General features: G+C 38.9%; 1 protein-coding gene across 1 annotated transcript in view; it reads left to right on the forward strand.

The window, feature by feature from the left end:
- Positions 1-7,145: 7,145 nt before the first annotated feature.
- IL23R (interleukin 23 receptor) overlaps positions 7,146-23,558 on the forward strand; it is a 76,308-nt gene continuing 59,895 nt past the window's right edge. The window contains exons 1-4 of the mRNA XM_004369035.2: positions 7,146-7,265; positions 8,595-8,666; positions 11,230-11,526; positions 20,403-20,526. Of these exons, the coding sequence (XP_004369092.1) occupies positions 8,597-8,666; positions 11,230-11,526; positions 20,403-20,526 (491 nt within the window). The 5' untranslated portion in view covers positions 7,146-7,265; positions 8,595-8,596. The remainder of the gene's footprint in view (positions 7,266-8,594; positions 8,667-11,229; positions 11,527-20,402; positions 20,527-23,558) is intronic.

Consider the following 23,558-nt stretch of genomic DNA (forward strand, 5'->3'; position numbering starts at 1 on the left):
GTTTGCAAAAGGGAATGAATGTGGACCTGAAGCTATTGCTTGCTTCTCTCTGCTCCCTTAACTGTTTTCATCTCCTTCCATTAACATTTTAGATTCTTGTATCTCCCTATGGGAGAAGCAGAAATTGTCTTGGGCGGAGGACCCTATACTGATACATGCAGAAGTCTCCTACTGCTAGGAGATGGGCAGGAAGGTCTGCCCAAGACCAAATGACAAGTTTGGCTGACATTGGAAGGAAGGTCAGAAACATTGAAAATTCCTCACTTCTGAAGCACAGGCACACAGGGCCTCCCTAAGACTGATGCTAGACCAGGACAGAGAACCCACCTTCTCCCAACACAAGCCTAGCACAGGGTAACAGGCAATAGCAGTCCACCACTCAGGGAGAGGCAAGATCATGAACAGATTCCCAGTCTATGGCGAAGATGTGCAGAGATGGCAGAAAGCCAGGAGCACTAACACTGAGAAAAGCTCTCCATAACCCATGCGTAGCACAAGGCAAAGGGAACCTTCTACTAGAAAAAATCTGAAACCGTTTTGCCCATTGGAGGCAACTGTAGCAACAACAACAAAATGCAAACTCCTGACTAAATTCCCTCCCCACCTTTAATGTCCTAACAGAGGAAGAGATTTGCAAACCTTTTGTTTTTTGTATAATTTCAAAAGAATTATAACTAATAAGGCAGTGGTGGAACTGTGGAACAATATCAAATGGTGTAACATACATATCACTGGACTCCTAGAAGGAGAGAAAATAGGACAAGTAAAATTTGAAGAGATAATGGCCAAGAATCATCCAAAAATAATGAAAGACAAACATCCATAGATGCAAGAATCCCAGAAACCCCGAGCAGGATAAAAAACAAACAAACAAACAAACAAAACTTGTCATAGAAGAACTGGAAAAAAAAATTATATGGACAGAAAAATTTTAACGGAGCCAGAGATAAAAGACAGATTAAATACACAATAACAAAGATAATAATTATAGCAGACTTCTCATCAGGAACTATACAGTAAGCAAGAGGACAGTGAAGTAGTATCTTTAAAGTTTTGAAAAGATAAAACCATTAACACAGAATTCTATACCCAGTGAAATATCTTTCAAAAATAAAGGTGAAACTGACAAAAAAATGTACCTGTAGGATCACAACAGAAGGTCCCGGACAGAGCTGCAGAAAAATGTAGAACAAAATTCTAACTTACACAAAAAGACCAGACTTACTGGCCTGACAGAGACTGAGAAACCCCGAGAGTATGGCCCCCAGACACCCTTTTAGTTCAGTAACGAAGCCATTCCCGAGGCTCACCCTTCAGCCAAAGATTAGACAGCCCCATAAAACAAAACGAGACTAATGGGGCACAACAGTCCAGGGACGAGGACTGGAAGGCAGGAGGGGACAGGAAAGCTGGTAATAGGGAACCCAAGGTTGAGAAAGGAGAGTGTTGACATGTCATGGGGTTGTTAACCATTGTCATAAAACAATATGTGTACTAACTGTTCAACGAGAAACAATTTGTTCAGTAAACCTTCATCTAAAGCACAATAAAAAAAAAAAAAAAAACCTAAAAAAAAGAAACGTACCTGTAGAAAGTGTATGATTCCAGACAGAAACTAAGAGCTATAAGATATAAAGAGTCCTAGGTATGGTAAAAATTGGAAGTAAATACAAAAAGTATTTTTTCTTATTCTTAATCACTGTAAAATAGAATTGACTACATAAAACAAAAATACTAACAATGTATTGTGGGGATATAACACTTGTAAAAGTAAAATGTATAATTACACTAACACAAAGTATTATTGTTGTTGTTCAGTGCCATAGAGTCAGTTCAGACTCATAGCAACCTTTCGTACTACAGAACGAAACACTGCCCAGTCCTGCACCATCCTCACGATCATTCTTATGCTTGAGCCCATTGTTACAGCCACTGGGTCAAGACATTTTGTTGAAGGTCTTCCTCTTTCTCACTGACCCTCTACTTTACCAAGCATGATGTCCTTCTCCAGGCACTGGTCTTTCCTGATAACATGTCCAAAGTACATGAGTTGAAGTCACACCATCCTTGCTTTTTTTAAAAAAAAAATTTTTTTTTATTGTACTTTAGATGAAGGTTTACAGAATAGTTTCTCATTAAACAGTCAGTACACATATTGTTTTATGACATTGGTTAACAACCCCACGACATGTCAACACTCCTCCTTCTCAACCTTGAGGACCTTTTTTTTGGTGAAAATATACATAGCCAAAGCTACACTATTTCAAAAGTTTCTACATGTACAATTCAGTGACATCAATGACATTCTTCCAGTTGTGCTGCTATTCTCACTATCCTTTTGCAAATTATTCCATCACCAGTATCTTCAACTTACTGTCCCCTAGGCTTCCCATCAAACCTTTTGAGTTGCTATTGTCAATTTGATCTCACATAGATAATTCTTCTATTTTTTTATACCTTAGATGAACGTTTGCAGAACAAATAGTTTCTCATTAAACAGTTAGTACACATACTGCCCTGTGACAATGGTTAACAACACCACGACACATCAACAGTGTCCCTTCTCAACCTTGGGTTCCCTATGACCGGCTTTCCTGTCCCCTCCTGCCTTCTAGTCCTTGTCCCTGGACTGCTGTGCCTCATTAGTCCTGTTTTGTTCTATGAGGCTGTCCAATCCCCAGCTGAATGATGAATTTCAGGAGGGGCTTCACCACTGAGCTGAAAGGGTGTCCAGGGGCCATACTCTTGGGGTTTCTCCAGTCTGTCAGGCCAGTAAATCTGGTCTTTTTGTGTGTGTGTGTGAGTTAGGATTCTGTTTCACCATCCTTGTTTTTAAAGAGTATTCTGACTGTACTTCTTCCAAGACAGTTTTGTTTGTTCTTCTGGCAGCCCATTGTATATTCAGTAGTCTTCGCCAATACCATAATTCAAAGGCATCAATTCTTCTTTGGTCTTTCTTATTCATTGTCCAACTTTCACATGCATATGAGGTGATTGACAATATCATGGCTTAGGTCAGGAACACCTTAGTTCTCAAAGTGACATCTTTGCTTATTAGCACCTTAAAGAGGTCTTTTGCAGCATACCTGGCACTACCTACCACACGCCAGTGTCACCCCCTCCCAGTTGTAACACCCAAATATACTGAATGTAAAAAAAAAAAAAATCAAACCCATTGTCATTGAGTTGATTCCAACTCATAGCCAACTGTATGAAACCGAAACCATAGGGTTTCCAAGGAACAGCTGGTGGATTCAAACTGCCAACCTTTTGGTTAGCAGCTGAGGTCTTAACCACTGCTCTACCAAGGCTCCAGACTAAATGTACACACCTTCAAAAATATACTTAAGAAGATCTGACAGGACAAACAAGGCGCATTTACCAAATACTAGCTGAGAAATTAGAATCAGAAAAGGTAAATCTTAAGGAGGAATTTTGAAGAAATCGCTTCATGACTTTTCTCAGGTCATATTATTATTCAGATTTTATGTGAATACCTTAAAGTATAAAAGGGAAAAGATAATAATGTGACTAGTTGACTACCTCGGTTTAAGGTTCAGACTTCACTAAATTCACCAGAGTGAACTAATGTGTTCCTGAAATGTTTGCTATAAGCAAGATCTAAGTTATATTTTTCCCGTTGACTTCTGCAGCAGCTGTAGAAATGGGAGTGACTGATAAATGGGTACAGAATTTCCTTTAGGGGTGATGAGAAAGTTCTGAAATTAAAGAATGGTGATGGCTGCAAATACAGTCATGCGTTGCTTAACGTCCACGATGTGTTCTGTGAAACAGGACGTTACATGATTTGAACCTTGTGCAAACACTCTGTTACTTAGCAAAGTGTATATGCTTCCTCAACCACTGTCCTGCTCTCCGGTCCTCCTAATTCAGTGGCTTCTCCAGAATGCCCCTTCGAGCCCTCTTCTCTGGTCCCAAATCCCCGACTCCATGCCCTTTCTTAAACCCTCCCGCAGCCTCTGCCTCTTGGTCCCTTCCCCTGCACTCCACCTTCCCAAGCCCAGCATTCCGCCAGAGTCTGGCTACACTAACCCACTTGGGAAGAGCAGGAGCTGCAGCTGTTCAACCACTCAGCATGACTTGTCAAAGTTCACCGACCTCCGATAACTTGTCCCCATTTTTAGGGGACTCCCTGCTCCCTTCCCCCTCTTCCCTTCATCCTCCCTCTGCTCCTTTCTTCCTGGATCCAGACAAGTGTATATACTTAGCCGTATACACCATATAGACTTAGCAAAGCTGTATGGGACCACGGACGTATACGCAGTGGGACGTTGCCCTAACGGACGTCATGCAGTGCATGACTATATTGTGACTCTACTTAACGCCATCGAATAGTGTACTTTAAAACGGCTAAAGCGAGTAATCTTCATATTAGGTATATTTTACCACAATTAAAAAAAAAAAAAAAGACACTTAAGAAAATGAAAAGACAATCCACAGTCTGGGAGAAACTATTTGCAAAACACATATTTGATAAAGGACTTGTTTTCAGAATATATACAGAACTCTCAGAACTCAATAATAAGAAAATAAATAACTCAATAAAAATGGGCAGAAGATCTGGACACTTCACCAAAGGAGAGATACGTGTGGCAAATAAACACAGGAACAGATGCATAAGAACTACCACCAAACTCCATTAAAAAAAATATCCTCATTTTCGCTGAGCTTTCCATCAATCTCATCGCCACTGTCCAAATTCCTAAAATATTAACAATGTCCTCTCCATGTTTTCTCATCTAACTCACTAAAATTTCCTGTCTACCTCCACTTCTTTATTAAAACTGTTCTCAGGGAAGATCATCTAGTGCCAAATCCAAAGCTTCTTTTTATTTCTTACCATAATTAATCTCTAACCTAATTTGACACTGGGCACATACTCCTTCTTGGCTCTCTCCTTCATGGCCTTTATGTCAACATTTTTAGTTCCCTGATCTTTCTGAATGCTCTAAGTTCTCTTATCCTAATCTTAGTTTTAATACTATGGAAACACTGAAATTTCCCACATTTAGATCTTCAGCCCAAACTTCTCTCTCAGGTTATTTACCAGTGTCTACAATGGCCTATGATTGCAATAGTGGTTCAGTGGTAGACTTCTTGCCTTCCATGTGGGAGACCTGGGTTTGATTCCACCAACGCACCTCAAGCTCAGCCACCACTCATCTGTCAGTGGAGGCTTGTGTGTCACTATGATGTTGAACAGGTTTCAGCAGAGCTTCCAGACTAAGATAGACTGGGAAGAAAGGCCTGGCAACCTACTTTCAAAAATAAGCCAATGAAAACCCTATGGATCACAACGGTCTGATTCTGTTGTGTATGGGGTCCACATGGGATCGGGATGAGGTTGCCATGAGTTGGGGGCTGACCTGAGGACGCTAACAACAGCAACAATTGACCTACAAGACTGTTCTCTCTGGACATACTGTGAACCCCACCAACTAAATATGCCCAAAACATAATTTATTACCTCCCCCATCCCCACATTCCTCCTCTTTTTGAATGCTCAATTAATGCCATTATTTACCTGGTCAGCAAAAAGAGCCATGGGAGTCATTTTTCATGCTCTTAGATCCTTAAACTCCCACACAGGTTGCTTACTGCACAATCCTGGAGACACCATTGCTTTATTGGTCACAATGACCTATCAGATCTGCCACCACAATAGCTCTCAATTCTGTTTCCGCCACTCTGTTCTTACTGCCTTTACTTTGCCTCAGGTCCTCATCAACTCTTGATTTTAAATAGCTTCATAAATGGACTCTTCATGTTCAGTCAACTCTCAACACAATAACTAGAATTATCTTTCCAAAATCTAATTTGGTTCTGTTATTTTTCTGTTGAACAATCTTCGATATCTCTTCATTACCTTCAAGATAAAGATTGAACTACTTAGCCCATTCCATTCTGGCACTGACCTAATTTTCCGCTCCAATCCTACTTCCCTCAACCTTGGGAAACAGCTTTCCATTCCCAAAATATCCACCTTACTTTTGTATTCTGTTCTCTGTGCTTGAAATGGTTTCCCACCCCCTTGTCTTCACAGCTTAGAAAATTATTGTTACTGTTATTAGCTGCCGTAGAGTTGACCCTGACTCCTGGCAACCTTACTGTATTAACAGAAGGAGACGTCTTCTGGTCCTGCGCCATCTTACTAATCATTGAAACCCAACTGACAGCCATTTCTTCTGTGAGGGCTTCAAAGACAGTCTTATTCAGATAATCCAGTGTTTCTCAACCCTGGGTGCTCCTTATAATTGGGAGCTTTAAAAAATATCAATGCCCAGCTCCCACAGAGATTCTGATTTAATTGTCTAGGATGAGACTAAGTATAGAAATATTTGAAATGGTCCCCCATTTTAAGTGCTAGGTACTCAGATACAAAAATCGAAAAAGCAGATCAAGATTTCTGACTTCAAGAAGTTCACTGTAGAGGAAACAAGTGATTTTTCATTTACAATAGAAGAGAGCACAAGGAGTGAAAAGAAATGCATACTGAACAAATAAAAGTGAGGGGAAGGGGAGGAAGGGTATGCCAGGAAAGGCCCCAGTGGATGCCTGTTGTTGTTGTTGAGTTGGTTTCAACTAGAAATAAATCAAATATTTGGTAGTTTTTTACTCGCTTGTGGAATCTTGCTAAACCAATGAACAACAGTTCAAAAGAGTTGATCTGTATTTAATCACTGTAAACAACAGAACAAAGAAGCTGATCTATAATTAATCACCATTTATCATGCCCAAAACAATGCCTGGCACATGATAGATACTCAAAAACATGCTGTTTGATTTAATGAATGAATGAATAGTAGCATTTAAACTTTCTTTTCTTAAAAAGCAGGTTTATAATCAATATCAATGTTGGTGGCAAATTAAAACTAAATATCATATTTCTGATGTCTTAAAATTTTTGACAAATAAAGTATGAATATGTGTTCTACTTCTTGGAGGAGGAAAATAATTTTAAATTAAGCTGAGAAAAAAGTACTGACAAAGCAGTTCATTTTAAGTAATCTGGGTTTTCCCAAATAGTGACACGAGAGCCAGTCATTTCAAACTGGACTGTTTGAGTTTCTCTTTAAGAATCTGAAATGTAGGTCAGGGCTCTGCTGACATTTCCATTTGCTCATAGCTGAAAATCAGAAGTAATCATTGACAGACAGACAGCAGGGAAAGAAGACTGTGACACAGCCAACAAGAGCAGCAGCCTGGCTCTGAAGAGGCATTATGTGCTTCAAACAGGCAGAAAGGTAAAGAGACAATGATCATCCAATACTTAAAGATAGCTCTGTTTCCTTTTGGAAATATGTGGGCCAAGTTGTTTTCTCCTGTAAGTTCTAATGATATTTCATGCAGTGGCTACTGAGGAAAGTTGAATCTCTAATACTGCTTGACATCACTTTAAATAACAATTACAGCATATATCCTATTAAAATGATGTCAAATGATATTAGAGATTCAACTTTCATCAGTGCATGAAATATCACTAGAACTTATAAGAGAAAGCAACTTGGTGGGCAGTGGTTAAGAGCTCAGCTGCTAATCAAAAGGTCGGCAGTCGGAATCCACCAGCCACTTCTTGGAAACCCTATGGTGCAGTTTTATTCTGTCCTATAGGGTCACTATGAGTCGGAATCAACTTGATGGCAACGGGCTTGGCTTGCGTATTAATTATAAAGAGAAGACCTATTGTTGCTAACAAATTGTGAAAGCGAACTCTATGTGCATAAGCTATGGGGTACCCAGTTTTTAATATTTCATCAGATATTGTATGCTATTTGATAAGCCGTGAGTTTTGTTTTATTGCTATTGTTTTATATGAGAGATTCAAGCTCAGGTTTTCTTAAATAAATATAACTAAATAGTGTTGATTATTAAATATTGGATCACTATGAGTCAGAATTGACTGATGGCAATGGGTTATTAAATAATCAAATTATTCAATAGAATAACAAACTGAATAATGTAACTCCAGTTGTAAATTAAGGGCAATATCGTTTTATATTTCTATAATGTGTCTCTTGAGATTTCTACAGGTAAAAGGGTTTTCTGTAAGTTTAACTGATGATAGTACATAAACTTTGTCTCACTTGATCTTTCCTCATTTTGAATCCTTTCCCTCTGGAAGTTCTGGAATTTTTGTTTTTTCTCACCAAAGACTGGTATTTCTAGAGATGTATAATTATAGGCCTGTAACTCTGGTCAAGAGAAGAATTCATCGTCAGAAGTTAGAGAAGGAGAGGATTTCTAATGAGAAAGACTGATTTTTAGGAGAAATACTTTAAGTAGGGTCAATATGTCCTGCTAAGATAATTCATAGTGATTTTTCAAGGTTTGAAATTCCATTTTCTTGCTTTACTTATCCACTTCTTATCAAACCTCCTCATACGCTAGTGACATTCTTTCCTTCCTTCCTTTCCTCTGTGCTAAACAAATGTTCTCATTAAAGAGAATAATAACTTACAGGAAAAAATGTAATGATTTTTATTATTTGATTGTTATTCTATTATATTAATACAATTTTAACATTTTTCAGTTTTTTTTCAGAGAGAAATAAACGGCTTTTTTTCTCCTTTCAGGCATGAATCAGGTCACAGTTCAATGGGATGCGGTACTAGCTCTTTACCTACTCTTCAACTGGTGTCATGGAGGTATGGTATTTTGTGTATCTATCTTTATCATTTATTCAGCAAGTAAAACACTGAATGTTTACTATCATCAAGGCATTATGCTAGGACCTCTGAAGAATACAAAAATGATTAGACTCGGAAAAATTGAATCCACGTAAAACTTAGACGAAACGAGATAAAATAGGTCCACCCTTACTCCATATGCAGGGTTCCTTTCTAAAACATCCCTGATGGACAGCCCGCTAACCCTTATATGAGCATTTCCATAAAGGAACTTATTACTTTGAGTTCTCATGTTCTATCTTTGAACTATTTTAACTGTTGTAAGATAACCCATCAAAAGTTTGAATTTAATTCAACAAGTCTTTTATTAATGATTGCTACGTACCTGTCACTGTGCTAGGCCTTTTATTCCTCAAACAACCTGGTGCAGTACTGTTATGTGCTATTAGTATTTCTATTTTATAATTCACACAAACATCTGGCACCATGAAGTAACACAGAGTCCTGAGAGACAGGGATAAGCAGCTTTGAGAAATCCAGGAAGTGAATCATCAGAAGTGATGGCAGGGCAGCCGTTGGCATTTGAGAGTTTCTTTTGGGGCTAACAGGAGTTCCTGGGTGGTGCAAATGGTCAACGTGCTTGGCTGCTAACCGAAAGGTTGGAGGTTCAAGTCCACCCAGAGGTGCCTTGGAAGAAAGGCTTGGCAATCTATTTCTAAAAGTCCATCATTGAAAACCCTATGGAGCACAATTCTATGCTGGCACACATGGGGTCACCGTGAGCTGGAGTCGACTGGACGTTAACTGATTTTTTTAAATAATGTCCCGCAGAGGAAGCAGCGACTCAATCATTGGTACACAAGCAACAACAAGGTAGGGTTGCAGACCTTCAAGAGAGTTTTGCAGATCATTCAAGTTTCTCAGACTAGTGACAAAAGCAAAACCCTCTTCTATAGGTTGGGACACAGTTATACTGGAGACGGAGATGTAGCCCCATTATCAGAATCGGGACTCTTCCAGCAGGATGGTCTAGAACACTTCCCAAGTCAGACTAACAACTATCCAAGAAGGCTCAAGGGAAATAAGATACTAGATACCTTTCCCAGATTCTTGAAATCTGGAAATTATAAATAGGAATTCTGTTTATACATTCAAGTGATTGGTATAGAGCCATAGAGCAACAAGACAAGCCCCTGTGACATGACATTACAGACCTTACAGGGGTCCATTAGGAATCATTTTATATATTGTTGTTCAAACTGCTATGAATATTTTTCGTATTATCCAGGATACATTTCTTTCTAAGTTTTCTACTAGAATATATCACTGCTTTTCAACAAAAATGCTATGTTTAGCATTCCTATGAACAATTAGTAATCCTACTAAAAACGAAAATTTGTGTATTGTAGTATGGCTTATGCAATCCATGTTGACTCCTATTGATCCATGACTTTTTTCCATGTGCTGAAAAGTCATTAACTTATTAATCCATTCCTGAATGTTGTGAAGCTTGGTGTTCCAGAGTTTCTGAGGTTCTTCTTTCTTTCATTTTTGAAAACCAGGACAACATCTGCCCAAATCTAGTCTTTTGACATCTTTACCATTCCATGTATTCTCAAAGACTACTCACAGTGGTTCCATGCTAGAGTCCACATATTTAAGGTGTTGGAGATGCAGTTTATCTAAACTTGAATTATTGGACTTATTTAAAGTAGCCAGGTGCTTTCTTAAAATTTCTTTTTATGTCTATGGCTGCAATTCCCTATTGATGATGATGGAATTAGTTTGATAGCTGTTGATAGATTGTTGTTGTTGTGTGCCGTCGAGTCCATTCCAACTCATAGTGACCCTATATGACAGAGTAGAACCACTCCATAGGGTTTTCTAGGCTGTAATCTTTACAGAGGCAGATCACCAGGTCTTTTCTCCCGCAGAGTCGCTGGTGGGTTTAAACCACCCACCTTTCAGTTAGCAGCCAAGTGCTTAACCACTGCATCACCAGGGCTCCTTACTTCAACATTTCAGTGTTTATAATTCACATGTAAACATTTATTACATAAGTGGGAATATTCAATCACATTTAGATTATACAAGTTAATTCTTTAAACTTTGTATTCCAAAGACAAGGAGCTTTTTTTTTTTCCCCTAAATCAAATGCTGAACTTTACTTACCACTATTTTGTTAAGGTTTTAAAATATTTAATGTAGAATGGAGTTTGGATTCCCAGTGCTCATGGTAATTTCTGATCTTACCTTTGAAAATGGTTTAGCCCAATAACACCCCAGTTCTCCATTTTAAAATAGGAGAGCTAATTATATTTGCTCTTTCAATAATTAGGGAAGCTTAAAGGTTGAATCTAGTCTTGTGTTATACTGCTGAAGGCCACCAGACGCATGATAAAAATACACTGTGATTAACTAATCAATTGAAAAAATACACTTCATTCTAAAACTGTTTCTTTCAATGGAAATCATGTAATTAATAGAAAAGAATACATTTAAAATGCAACAGCATATTCTTTCTGAATATTCTGTTTTAATGATTTACATAGAATTTATTATTTTATCATTTTATTTCCAGGAATTACAAATATAAACTGCTCTGGCCACATCTGGGTAGAACCAGCCACAATTTTTAAGATGGGTACAAATATTTCTATATATTGCCAAGCAGCAATTAAGAACTGTCAACCAAGGAAACTTTATTTTTATAAGAATGGCATCAAAGAAATATTTCAAGTGACAAGGATAAATAAAACAACAGCTCGACTTTGGTATAAAAACTTTCTGGAACCACACGCCTCTATCTACTGCACGGCTGAATGCCCTGGATTTTTTCAAGAGACACTGATATGTGGAAAAGACATTTCTTCTGGATGTAAGTGTTGAGCTGCATTCAAAATCCAAATGAAAGCTAGTCTAATGATTAACTGAAAATTACGTCTTGTCTGAAACAGAGTCACACTGATATTGTTCACGTCTTACATTTGTTTAATATTAAAAAAACAACAATAAAACAAACCCATTGCCATCCAGTCCAACTCAAAGCAGACTGCCACATCTTTCTCCCATGGAGTGGCTGATGGGTTTGAACTGCCGACCTTTTCGTTAGAAGCCAAGCGCTTTACCACTGCACCATCAGGGCTCTTTTTGGCTTAATATAAGGGTTACAAACTTAAATATCTTCAGGGACCAGGTTGGTGAGTTAAGGATGTGGGTGGGAATTGTGCAGAAAGGAAAGTATATATTTGGTCTACTATGCAACTTTAACATTTATGAGGGTCCAGTACTCCTATATCTTTTTATTCTTCAAAAGAAGTAAAAAATCTGAGTTTTTAATGTAAAATATCCAAATTATAAAATACTGTCAATGCAATCAAAGAAATAATTTTTGAATCCTGTTGTTGGGTGTCATCAAGTCGATTCTGACTCATAGCAACCCTACATAACAGAGTAGAATTTCCCATGGGATTTTCTAGACTATAATCTTTACAGAAGGAGCCCTAGTGGTGCAGTGGTTAAAGTACTTGGCTGCTAACCAAAAGGTCAGTGGTTCAAACCCACCAGTTTCTCCGTGGCAGAAAGTTGTGGCAGTCTATGTCAGTAAAGATTACAGCCTTGGAAACCTTATGGGGCAGTTCTACTCTGTCCATTAGGGTCACTATGAGTCTGAATTGACTCGATGTCAATGGATTTGGAATCTTTGTTGTTGGTAGGTGCTGTTGAGTTGGTTCTGACTCATAGTGAGTGACACTGTGTACAACACAAGGAAACAGTGCCCGGTCCTGTGCCATCCTCACAACTGTTGCTGTGTTTGAGCCCATTGTTGCAGCCACTGTGTCAATTCATCTTGTTGAGGGTCTTCCTCTTTTACGCTGACCCTCTACTTTACCAAGCCTGATGTCCTTCTCCAGGGACTGGTCCATCTCTGATAACACGTCCAAAGTATGTATGCTCATGTGGAACATGTACATAGACCAAGAGGCAGTCGTTTGAGCAGAACAAGGGGATACTGTGTGGTTTAAAATCAGGAAGGGTGTGTGTCAGGGTTGTATCCTTTCATCGTACTTATTTGATATTGGAATCTTTACCAGAGCAGATCTCTAGTTCTTTTCTCCTGAGGAGCCACTAGCTGGATCCAAATTGCAGAGCTTTCAATTAGCAGCTGAGCGCATTTTGAAACACTAGCCTGGCTAACCAGGGCATATCTGAGCCCTACCTCAGTACCCTCAGATTTAAAATGTGGCTGTTTTCATTTGTTTTTCACTTTTTTGTGTGTTTGTTTGTCTTCTGAATTAATATTATCAACCTTGAAGTGGTTCCCATTGAGAAATTTTGACATTAAGATTTAGTGAGAAAAACTGTTACAGACCTAGCTGTGTGTCCCTGCTATGCTCCTCACCAGCTGTGTGACTTTGGACAAGTTGCTTTAAACAGTCTGAGTCACAATTCCCTGTCTGTAAAATAAGGCTAATAATACTGGCTGCAGAAAGCGACAAATTTCAATAATTTTTTGAAAGCAAATTATGCATCCTTTTTATAAAACATGAGGAGATTCTGACACAGTCTCTGGCTCCTAATCCCACTGTCCCCACTGGGAATTCCTGTGTCTGTTACTGTAATTATTAATTAAGAAAAAGTTTAGTCAAGGTGATGTTAAAAATGTACGCTAAATTCAATTTGCCTTCATAGTATCTGAAGGTGTTTATGTTATGTTACTACAGCAATATGGGCTGACTTGTATAATTATATACTTAATTCTAGATTCTCCTATTTTGAAGGCTAGCTAAATAAGTTCACCATTGTTTTAACCCCAGAGATCCATTCTCTATGAAAATGGGCACCTGGACCCATTTTCAGTGAAAGATGGAGGATGCTGGGTCTTGGCCATACTCCCTTCCTCCATACATCTGAGAATCAAACCTGAGTTTTTAAATCACCTTGCTTCATCCTCACCTCAGACCACTAGAGCCAGACCACTTGTCACCACCACCACCTGTCCCCTAGACTGGCATGCCTAAAAATCAAGAAACTTTCTTGTTCTCGAATGAGACCTTTGTCCTAATTATCTCTGGTCGCCTGATCTTGCAAGCTTTTCAAAAGAGAGAACCATAAGAGGGGGTAGAGGTGAGTTGAGGAAGGGAAATAGTAAGTTTTGAGGTCAAAGAAGAAAGTTGATACGCCTTAAACTAATAATAACATGGTTAACTTGTCCTACGTCGTGGGAGTTGAAACCACAAGCAGACGTCTTATCTGGTGTGTAAAAACTCCTTAGCTTGTCAACATCCTCAGGAAACATAATGAACCCTTAATACTTAAATACTATTTATCCTTTGGCGGTAGGTAATATATCATTTCCTTGGAGGGTAAATAAGCAACTTCCACAGTTACGGGGAAAGGTTAATTTTTTAACTTAATCCAGAGGAAGAAGGGAGGCTAAAGATGTGTGGCCTGCTTCCCCAGTTGTGGTTGTCTAACTGATTACACCCAACAACTCTCCCAGTGTTGGCTTAGGGTTCTCTCCCCCAAACCTAACACCACACGAAGTTTAAGGTCAGAAAATGGACTTTCCTCCCGTTCTAGGACAACATAATAGAAATATTTTCTGCTGATGGCTGCTTAGAAAGAACATCACTCTTTCCATTTATTTGCTGTGTGAGTTGTAACTCCTTGCGTAGATCTCTGGTTATGAGTGTGAGAATATAACTGCCATGTGAGAATTTACTCAAACCCCTGGATTCACGCTCAATATGTCCCTGGGTTCTGCGTTCTTAGCAAACAAAACTTCCTATTTAAGTAGGTCAAGAAATGGTTTTTGAGGGTTTTTGTGGCACTCTAGAAATCACGATGGTTACACAGGATCTCTTTGATCACAGGATATTTGTCCAGTGAGCTTTACTATGTCAATTTATCATCACTGTTTTGAACAAATTAATTATGTGGTGTAGTGTTATCCTGGAGACAAGCCATAAATGACGGAGAGGAGATAGATGAGTCATTGCTTTCCCTGAAAAGATATCCAAAAGTATTTAAAAGGTGTCATGCTTGAATGTGTAATTTGTGAAACGAAAACTCTATTTTAAAATTTCCATTTCTACCCATCATTTAAATACTTATTAGATTCTTACCTGTGAGTACACACATACTATGGGAAGTTTTTTCTATTAAGGCCACAACAATCGTAGGATGAGACACTACAAGATGTCTTTACTCATTTAAAAACATCAAATGTAAAATAAACTATACACAAAGTTAAGTTTCCAGTTAATAATTTATTTAAAATTTTAAATACCTTTGAACTAAATTTTAACTATCTTTGACCTCTATTTCCTGTGATGAAACTAGACTCGTTATCTTTGGTATTGCTATTAAGTATCATTACTGGCACAATTAGGCTGGCTCATGCTCTCCTTGAGTAACGAATTCCAGAGTGATCCTTCTCATTATCATCTCAGTAATTAAGCCAATAAATTAATTGAATAAACCTCATTGAGTGATTACTAAGCACCAATAAAGTGCTACTCTTCTTGTTGTTAGGTGAGGTAGAGTTAGTTCTGACTCATCATGACCTGATGTACAACAGAAAGAAACACTGTCCGGTCCTGCGCCATCCTCACAATTGTTGCTTGAGCCCGTTGTTGCAGCCACTGTGTCAATGCATCTCATTGAGGGTCTTCCTTGTTTTCGCTGACCCTCTACTTTACCAAGCCTGATGTCTTTCTCCAGGGACTGACCCCTCCTGATAACACAACCAAAGTATGTGAGATGAACTCTCGCCATCCTTGCTTTTAAGGAGCATTCTGGTCATACTTATTCAAAGAGAATTGTTCGTTCTTCTGGCAGTCCATATATTCAATATTCTTCACCAATACCATAATTCAAAGGCATCAATTCTTCTTCAGTCTTCCTTATTCATTGTCTAGCTTTTGCATGCACTTGAGATGATTGAAAACAGCATGTCTTAAAAGCAAAGATGAGAAGACAAGAAGGGAAAGGAAAACTGGATGAATGGAAACAGGGAAACTGGGGTGGAGAAGGGGAGAGTGTTGACACATCATGAGGGTGGCAACCAATATCACAAAACAATTTGTGTATTAACTGTTTAATGAGAAACTAATTTGCTCTGTAAATTTTCACTTAAATCACAATAAAAATATAAAAATATGCCATGGCTTGGGTTAGACAGCCTTAGTCCTCAAAGTGACATCTTTGCTTTTTAACACTTTAAAGAGGTCTTTTGCAGCAGATTTGCCCAATGCAGTACGTCGTTGTGTCTCCTGACTGCTGCTTCCATGGGCATTGATTGTGGATCCAAGTAAAATGAAATCCTTGACAACTTCAATCTTCTCTCCGTTTATCATGATGTTGCTTATTGGTCCAGTTGTGAGGATTTTTGTTTTTAAGTTGAGGTGAAATCCATACTGTAGTCTTTCATCTTCATCAGTAAGCGCTTCAAGTCCTCTTCTCTTTCAGCAAGTGTATCGTAGGTTACTAACGCGTCTTCCTCCAATCCTGATGCCGTATCCTTCTTCACGTAGCCCAGCTTTTTGGATTATATGCTTGTCATACAGACTGAATAACTGTGGTGAAAGGATACAACCCTGATGCACACTTTTCCTGATTTTAAACCATGCAGTATCCCCTTGTTCTGTCTGAACGATTGCCTCATGGTCTATGTACAGATTCCACACGAGCACAATGAAGTGTTCTGGAATCCCCATTCTTTGCAATGTTATCCGTAATTTGTTATGATTCACACAGTTGAATGCCTTTGCATAGTCACTAAAACACAGGTAAACAGCTTTCTGATATTCTCTGCTTTCAGCCAAGATCAATCTCACATTAGCAATGATATCCCTGTTCCATATCTTCTTCTGAGTCCAACTTGACTTTCTGGTAGTTTCCTGTCAATGTACTGCTGCAATCTTTTTTTTTAATTGTACTTTAGATGAAGGTTTACAGAGCAAACTAGTTTCTCATTAAACAATTAGTACACATATTGTTTTGTAACATTGATTGCCAACCCCACGACATGTCAACACTCTTCCCTTCTCAGCCTTGGGTTCCCCATTACCAGCTTTCTTGTCCCTTCCTGCCTTCTTGTCCTTGCCCCTGGTCTGGTGTGCCCCTTTACTCTCGTTTTGTTTTATTGGCCTGTCTATTCTTTGACTGAATGGTGAACCTCAGGAGTGACTTCAGTACTGAGTTAAAAGGGTGTCCGGAGGCCATACTCTAGGGGTTTCTCCAGTCTCTGTCAGACCAGTTAAGTCTGGTCTTTTTCTGTGTTAGAATTTTGTTCTACTTTTTTCTCCAGCTCTGTCCGGGACCCTCTATTGTGATCCCTGTCAGAGAAGTCAGAGGTGGTAGCCGGGCACCATATAGTTTGCTGCAACCTTGTCTGAATGATCTTCAGCAAAATTTTACTTTCGTGTAATATTAATGATACTGTTCAATAATTTCCACATTCTGTTGGATCACCTTTCTTTGGAATGGCCACAAATACGGATCTCTTCCAGTGAGTTGACGACGTAGCTCTCTTCCAAATTTCTTCGCATAGACGAGTGAGCACCTCCAGCCCTGCATCCGTTTGTTGAAATACCTCAATTGGTATCCCGTCAATTCCTGGAGCTTTGTTTTTCACCAATGCCATCGGTGCAGTTTGGCCTTCTTTCTTTAGTACCATCAGTTCTTGATCTTATGCTACCTCCTAAAATGATTGAATGCCAACCAATTTTTTTGGTACAGTGACTTCGTGTATTCCTTCCATCTTCTTTTGATGCTTCCTGCGTTGTTCAATATTTGCCCATAGAACCTTCAAAATTGCAACTTGAGGCTTGAATTTTTTCTCCAGTTGTTTCAGCTTGAGAAATGCCAAGCATGTTCTTCCTTTTTGGTTTTCTAACTCCAGGTCTTTGCACATTTCATTATAATACTTATCATGGATTGAATTGTGTCCCCCAAAAATGTCTGTCAACTTGGCTAGGACATGATTCCCAGTATTGTGTGGTGGTACACCATTTTGTGATTTGATGTGATTTTCCTACGTGTTGTAAATTCTGCCTCTACGATGTTAATGAGGCAGGATTAGAGACAGTTATGTTAATGAGACAGGACTCAATCTACATGGTTAGGTTTTGTCTTAAGGCAATCTCTCCTGAGACATAGAAGACAGAATCGAGCAGAGAGACAAGGGAACCTCATGCCATCAAGAAACAAGAGCCAGGAGAATAGCTCGTCCTTTGGACTGAGGGTCTCTGCACTGAAAATCTCCTCAACTGGGGTAGACTGATGACAAGGACTTTCCCCCAGAGCCAACAAAGAGAGAAAGCCTTCCCCTGAAGCTGGCACCCTGAATTGGGACTGCTAGCCTCCTACACTGTGAGAGAATAAATTTCTCTTGTTAAAGTCATTCACTTGTGGTATTTCTGTTACAGCAACACTAGGTGACTAAGACAATAATTTACTTTGTCTTCACGAGCTGCCCTTTGAAATTTTCTGTTCAGCTCTTTTACTTTCATCATTTTTTCCTTTCGCTTAAGCTACTCTATGTTCAAGGGCAAGTTTCAGTCTCTTCTGACATCAACTTTGGTCTTTTCTTTCTTTCCTGTCTTTTCAATGACATCTGGCTTTCTTCATGTATGATGTCCTTGATGTCATTCCACAGTTCCTCTGGTGTTCGGTCATTAGTGTTCAGTGGGTCAAATCTGTTCTTGAGATGGTCTCCAAACTCAGGTGGGATATACTTAAGGTCGTATTTTGGCTCTTGTGGACTTATTTTAATTTTCTTCAGCTTCAACTTGAACTTGCATATGAGCAATTGATGGTCTATTCCACACTTGGCCTCTGGCCTTGTTCTGACTGATATTGGTCTTCTCCATCGTCTCTTTCCACAGAAGTAGTTGATTTGATTCCTGTGTGTTCCATCCGGCAAGGTCTATGTATATAGTCGCCATTTATGTTGTTGAAAAAGGTATTTGCAACGAATAAGTTGCTGGTCTTCCAAAATTCTATCATATGATCTCCGGCGTTGTTTATCTCACCAAGGCCATATTTTCCAACTACCCGTCTTTCTTCTTCGTTTCCAACTTTTGCATTCCAGTCACCACTAATTATCTAGAAATGCAAAGAAGTGGGAGTCATAGACTGCCTTCAAGAAGTTTTCAGTAGAAAATGATCCTTGGCTGGATTCTGAGTAATGAGAAACCTGGTCTGTGATTATTGGGTGCTCCAATAAAAGGGAAGAGTAGGAAAGAGCAGAAAATTAAGCCTCATCCTTTTATATTTCAGGGTATTCTTTAATGTCTGACTGTATAAACCAAAAACTCAAACCCATTGTCATCAAGGTGATTCCAGCTCATGGTGACCCCATGTGTTACAGAGTAGAACTGCTCCATAGGGTTTTCTTGGCTGTAATTTTTATGGAAGATCTCCAGGCCTTTCTTCTGCAGCACTGCTGGGTGGGTTCCATCCACCAACCTTTAGGTTAGTAATCAAGCACAAACCCTTTGCACCACCTAGGGATGTAGGTTTTTATTCTTGGACATTGAATAACCTGCCAACGAAGTCTTACGATTACTCTCATAATCATATTCAGTTCTATCTTTACATAACTTCACATGAAGAAATACTGTGTTTATATGCATGTGTACATAGAGTAGTCTAATTGATCTTTTACGAAGTTAGCACGGGAGGAGGAGACTGCCAGAGTAGTGAAGGAACTTTGAGGAGCCATTTCACAGGAACCAAAAGGCAGAGCTGTTTTAAGGAGGAAGCGACTAAAATATCAAATGCTGCGGAGGTCAAGCTCAGCGGAGACTGAAAAGAGATCATGCGATATGTTAAATAGAAAGTCATTCATGACCTGAGTAACAGTGGTTTTGTGGGATTGCAGGGGCAGCATACTGACGGTTTTGGGTTCAAGAGTAAATGGGAGATGAAGAAATAGACAAGGATAATGGACTCTTAAAAAATTCGACTGCTAAGGAAAGGAGGTAGTCTGATGGGAGACAGAATTTGAGATTTGAGAAGGTGGGGTTTTTTTTTTGGGGGGGGGGTTGTGAGGAACTTGATCATATTAATATCCCCAAAGGAATGAACACGACAGTAAAGTATATGAAAGAGAGGAGCAGTATTTCATAGCAAAATGTTTTGCAAGGTGAGGTGGTAGTAATGGAATACAGAGCTACGAGGTGCCAATTAGGCCAGTTTCCCAAATATATTGTTGTTGTTAGTTGCCATCAAGTTGGCTTGGATTCATAGCAAGGTCATGAATAACGTTGTATAACATATACCTTGTGTATAACATGTAATGTTGCCTGGTTCTACACCATCTTTTTGATCATTGGTATGTTCAAGTCCATTGTTGTAGTTATTATATATTTTAAGTGCCTTCCAAACTAGAGGACTTATCTTCCAGCACTTTATCAGACACTGTTCTATTGTGATTCATAGAGTTTTCATTGACTAATTTTCAGAAGTAGATTGCAAGGCCTTTCTTCCTACTCTTAGTCTGGAAGCTCGGCTGAAACTTGTCCAACATGGGTGACCCTCCTGGTATTTGAAATACTGGTGACATAGCTTCCAGCATCATAGCAACATGCAAGCCACCACAGTACAACAAACTGACAGATGGGTAATGGTTCCCAAATATACTGATAGTTTATCAACTAAATACTTTGTGAAGAATTTTATGGGTTTTTTTTTTTTTTTTGCTTTGTTTTGTTTGTGACACCTAACTGATACATTTTGTTGCAGATCCACCAGATGTTCCTGCCAATGTAACTTGTGTCATTTATGAATATTCAGGCAACATGAGTTGTACCTGGAATATCGGGAAGCTCACCTACATAGACACAAAATATACGGTGCACGTGAAGAGGTAGGTTCTTTTCAGCAGTTTAACGCAAGCAATTGCACCTTAGTTCAGCCAGTGTTCCACATCAGCATAGATCCAAGAAATCAGCTTCAAACCATGAAACATATACCCTGATTATCTCCAGCCTCCTAAGTATCATTAGTGAAGCTACCAATGCCCTTCTGAGCCATTAATGTTTTCACTCTGTGGGACAATGCATTCTATATTATCTCTACCCTTCTTATCGTTGGTAGAGTCCCTAGGCGGCGCAGTTAAGTGTTAGAGTACCGTATTTTTAATGCAAATAATGTGCACCTTCTACGTTTGTTTGTTAACTGTGCTCTCCCTCCGTGAGGTATTTTCATAAGTCCTGCTATGCCAAATTTTTTTTACATATTGCTGTAATAAAAAATTAGCATAGCATGCTTAGGAAAATACTTTGCAAGGGAGTGTGAGGTGGGCAAGCAAATGTAGAAGGTGCACATGCTACTTGTGTAAAAATACAGTCCTAACCAAAAGGTTGGAGGTTCAAACCCACCCATGGTCATCTCAGAAGAAAGGCCTGGCAATATACTTCTGAAAAGTCAATCTTGGAAACCCTATGTAGTACAGTTCTTCTCGGACAGGCATGGGGTTGCCATGACTCAGAATCCACCGGACGGCAACTGGTCTGGTTTTTGGATTTATTATTGGTAGGTTAACTGGCAGGCAAGGGGCCTAATGGCTATACAGCACAGCACAGTCTTAAAAAGGACGTTAGCTTGAATCCCAGCTCAACCTCCTTCTAGTGTCTAGGCAACTTACGTTCTTTTATTTTTAAAGAGGGCTTAAAAATAGACTCTAATGCACAGGTTTGTTCTAATCATTTAAGTGGAATTTGACTTTTAAAGTGTATATCACAGTACTAGGTTCATAGTTAGCACTAAATTAATGGAAGCTATTGATTGTTAATAATCACCTCAAGTCTTAAATTTGGTGTCTATGTAGGCCTACCAACTGTCCTCAGATGCAGGACTTTTAGTTTTAAAACCAGAAAAGTCTTGGGCAAACTAGGACAAGTTGGTCACCCTATTTATGTCCATGTTTCTTATTTTGTTTAGTTCATTAAATTAAAAAAAAAGCCTCTGTAGTCTATTTGAAGCATACTTTTTTCCTGTTGGTAATTCCCAAATTTTTTCACAAACTATTTTAAAAATTCATTAATTGGGCTCTCTTACTGTTTGCCAAGCATTGGACCAAGAGTTTTCTATGTCTTACTTCATTTAACCACCCAATACAACCCTGTGAGAGAACATAAACTCCTCAGCAACAGGTTTAGACTAGTTAGATTTGTTCTTGCATCAAAACTTGACTAATTTGGGAGAGGAAGGAGAATAATATAAAGCCATGAAAATGAAGATTTCTTGGACAATGTAAAAAATAAATTTATTGGCGTTATTTTCAAGTAATAGAATAATTTTGGACTAAAGACTACCTAGAAAGACATGCTGAATGTGCTTTAATTAGATAAGTTTCATTTGCCAGCTATTCTATACATGCCAGTAGTTAATTCACTCATTCATTCAGCACTAGAATGTAAGCTCAATGACAGTGAGGATTTTTGTTTGTTTTGTTCACTGCTCTATGCTTTGAGCCTAGAATGGGGACTGGCACATAGTAAGTCCTCTGGAAATAATTGTTGGATAATTATTCTGATGACTAGAAACAGACCTTTCCTGCACTGTGTCTTCACAATAAATCCCAGCACCAGTTACTGTCAAGCTGATTCCATCTCATGGCAATACCCATGTGTGTCAGTTGAATTGTGCTCCATAGTTTTTAATGACTGATGTTTTGGAAGTAGATCACCAGAACTTTCTTGCAAGGAAACTCTAGGTGGACTTGAACCACCAACCTTTTGGTTAGCAGCTGAGTGCATTAACTATTTGCATGACCCAGGGCTTACAAGGTTGTACATAATTTAAAAATTGTTTTTCTCCACTGTCTTTCCTGAAATGTAACAATAAATTATAGCCAAACTGAGACTAACTTAAGCCAAATTCTGAATTAATGGAGTCCTGGTTAATGGCATTTTATTATATTTTAGAGGAGACATAAAAGATGTGAAGGTAGCATTAAAATGGATGTTCTCCCCTGGCAAATTCAAAGCATGAGCTCCCACAGCATAGGCAAATTGGAAAGGGAAATGAACATTGACTCATCTTACAAGGAAATAACAGTACATTTATGAGTTGAAAAAAATCAGAGAAGAGAAAGTTAAGTACTCTAACTACCAAAAAAGGTCTTTCCCTCCATGAAGGGGGTGACTTACAATAATGAATTTTGTGGTTGAGGTATCAAGCATCAGGTTTAAAGAAGCTCTTTTAGATCTTCGGTTATTAGGGTATTTTCCATGTTGGCTGATAGGTAGAGATTAGCATTTGCAAAGTTTCATTTCCAACTCACGTGGTTCTGTTTTCCAGTAAAATCACACACACACGCAGAGGTGATTTACCTCAGTCCACCCACTTGCTTCACCCATGGCAGTAAGATGCTGTTCCCTCATGGCAGCAAAGGAGACATCAGGGACCTCCTTCTGGCTCAGAGTTGAAGTTGTAAAGTAAGGGAGTTGTGTCTTTGTTGATTCAAGAGCTTCTCCTTTTTCTGTCCGGCACATTTGTGGTGGCTCCACCAGACAGAGTCGCACGGCCATTCACATACCCTTCTTGACTCCTCTGTATTTTTTTTTTTTTTTGTCAGTACACATGTTGTTTTATGACTTTGGTTAACAACCCCACGACATATCAACACTCTCCCTTCTTGACCTTGGAGGACCTTTTTTTTTCTTTTTTAGGTGAAAATACACATAGTCGAAGTTACAACATTTCAAAAGCTTCTACATGTACAATTCGGTGACATTGATTACATTCTTCTAGTTATGCTGCTATTCTCACTATCCTTGTCCAAATTATTCCATCACCATTATCTTCAACTTACTGTCCCCTAGGCTTCCCATCAAACCTTTTGAGTTGCTGTTGTCAATTTGATCTCACATAGATAATTCTTTTTTTTTTTTT

The sequence above is a fragment of the Trichechus manatus genome, unplaced genomic scaffold (assembly GCF_000243295.1).
Source record: "Trichechus manatus latirostris isolate Lorelei unplaced genomic scaffold, TriManLat1.0 scaffold00003, whole genome shotgun sequence".
Classification (NCBI taxonomy): domain Eukaryota; kingdom Metazoa; phylum Chordata; class Mammalia; order Sirenia; family Trichechidae; genus Trichechus; species Trichechus manatus.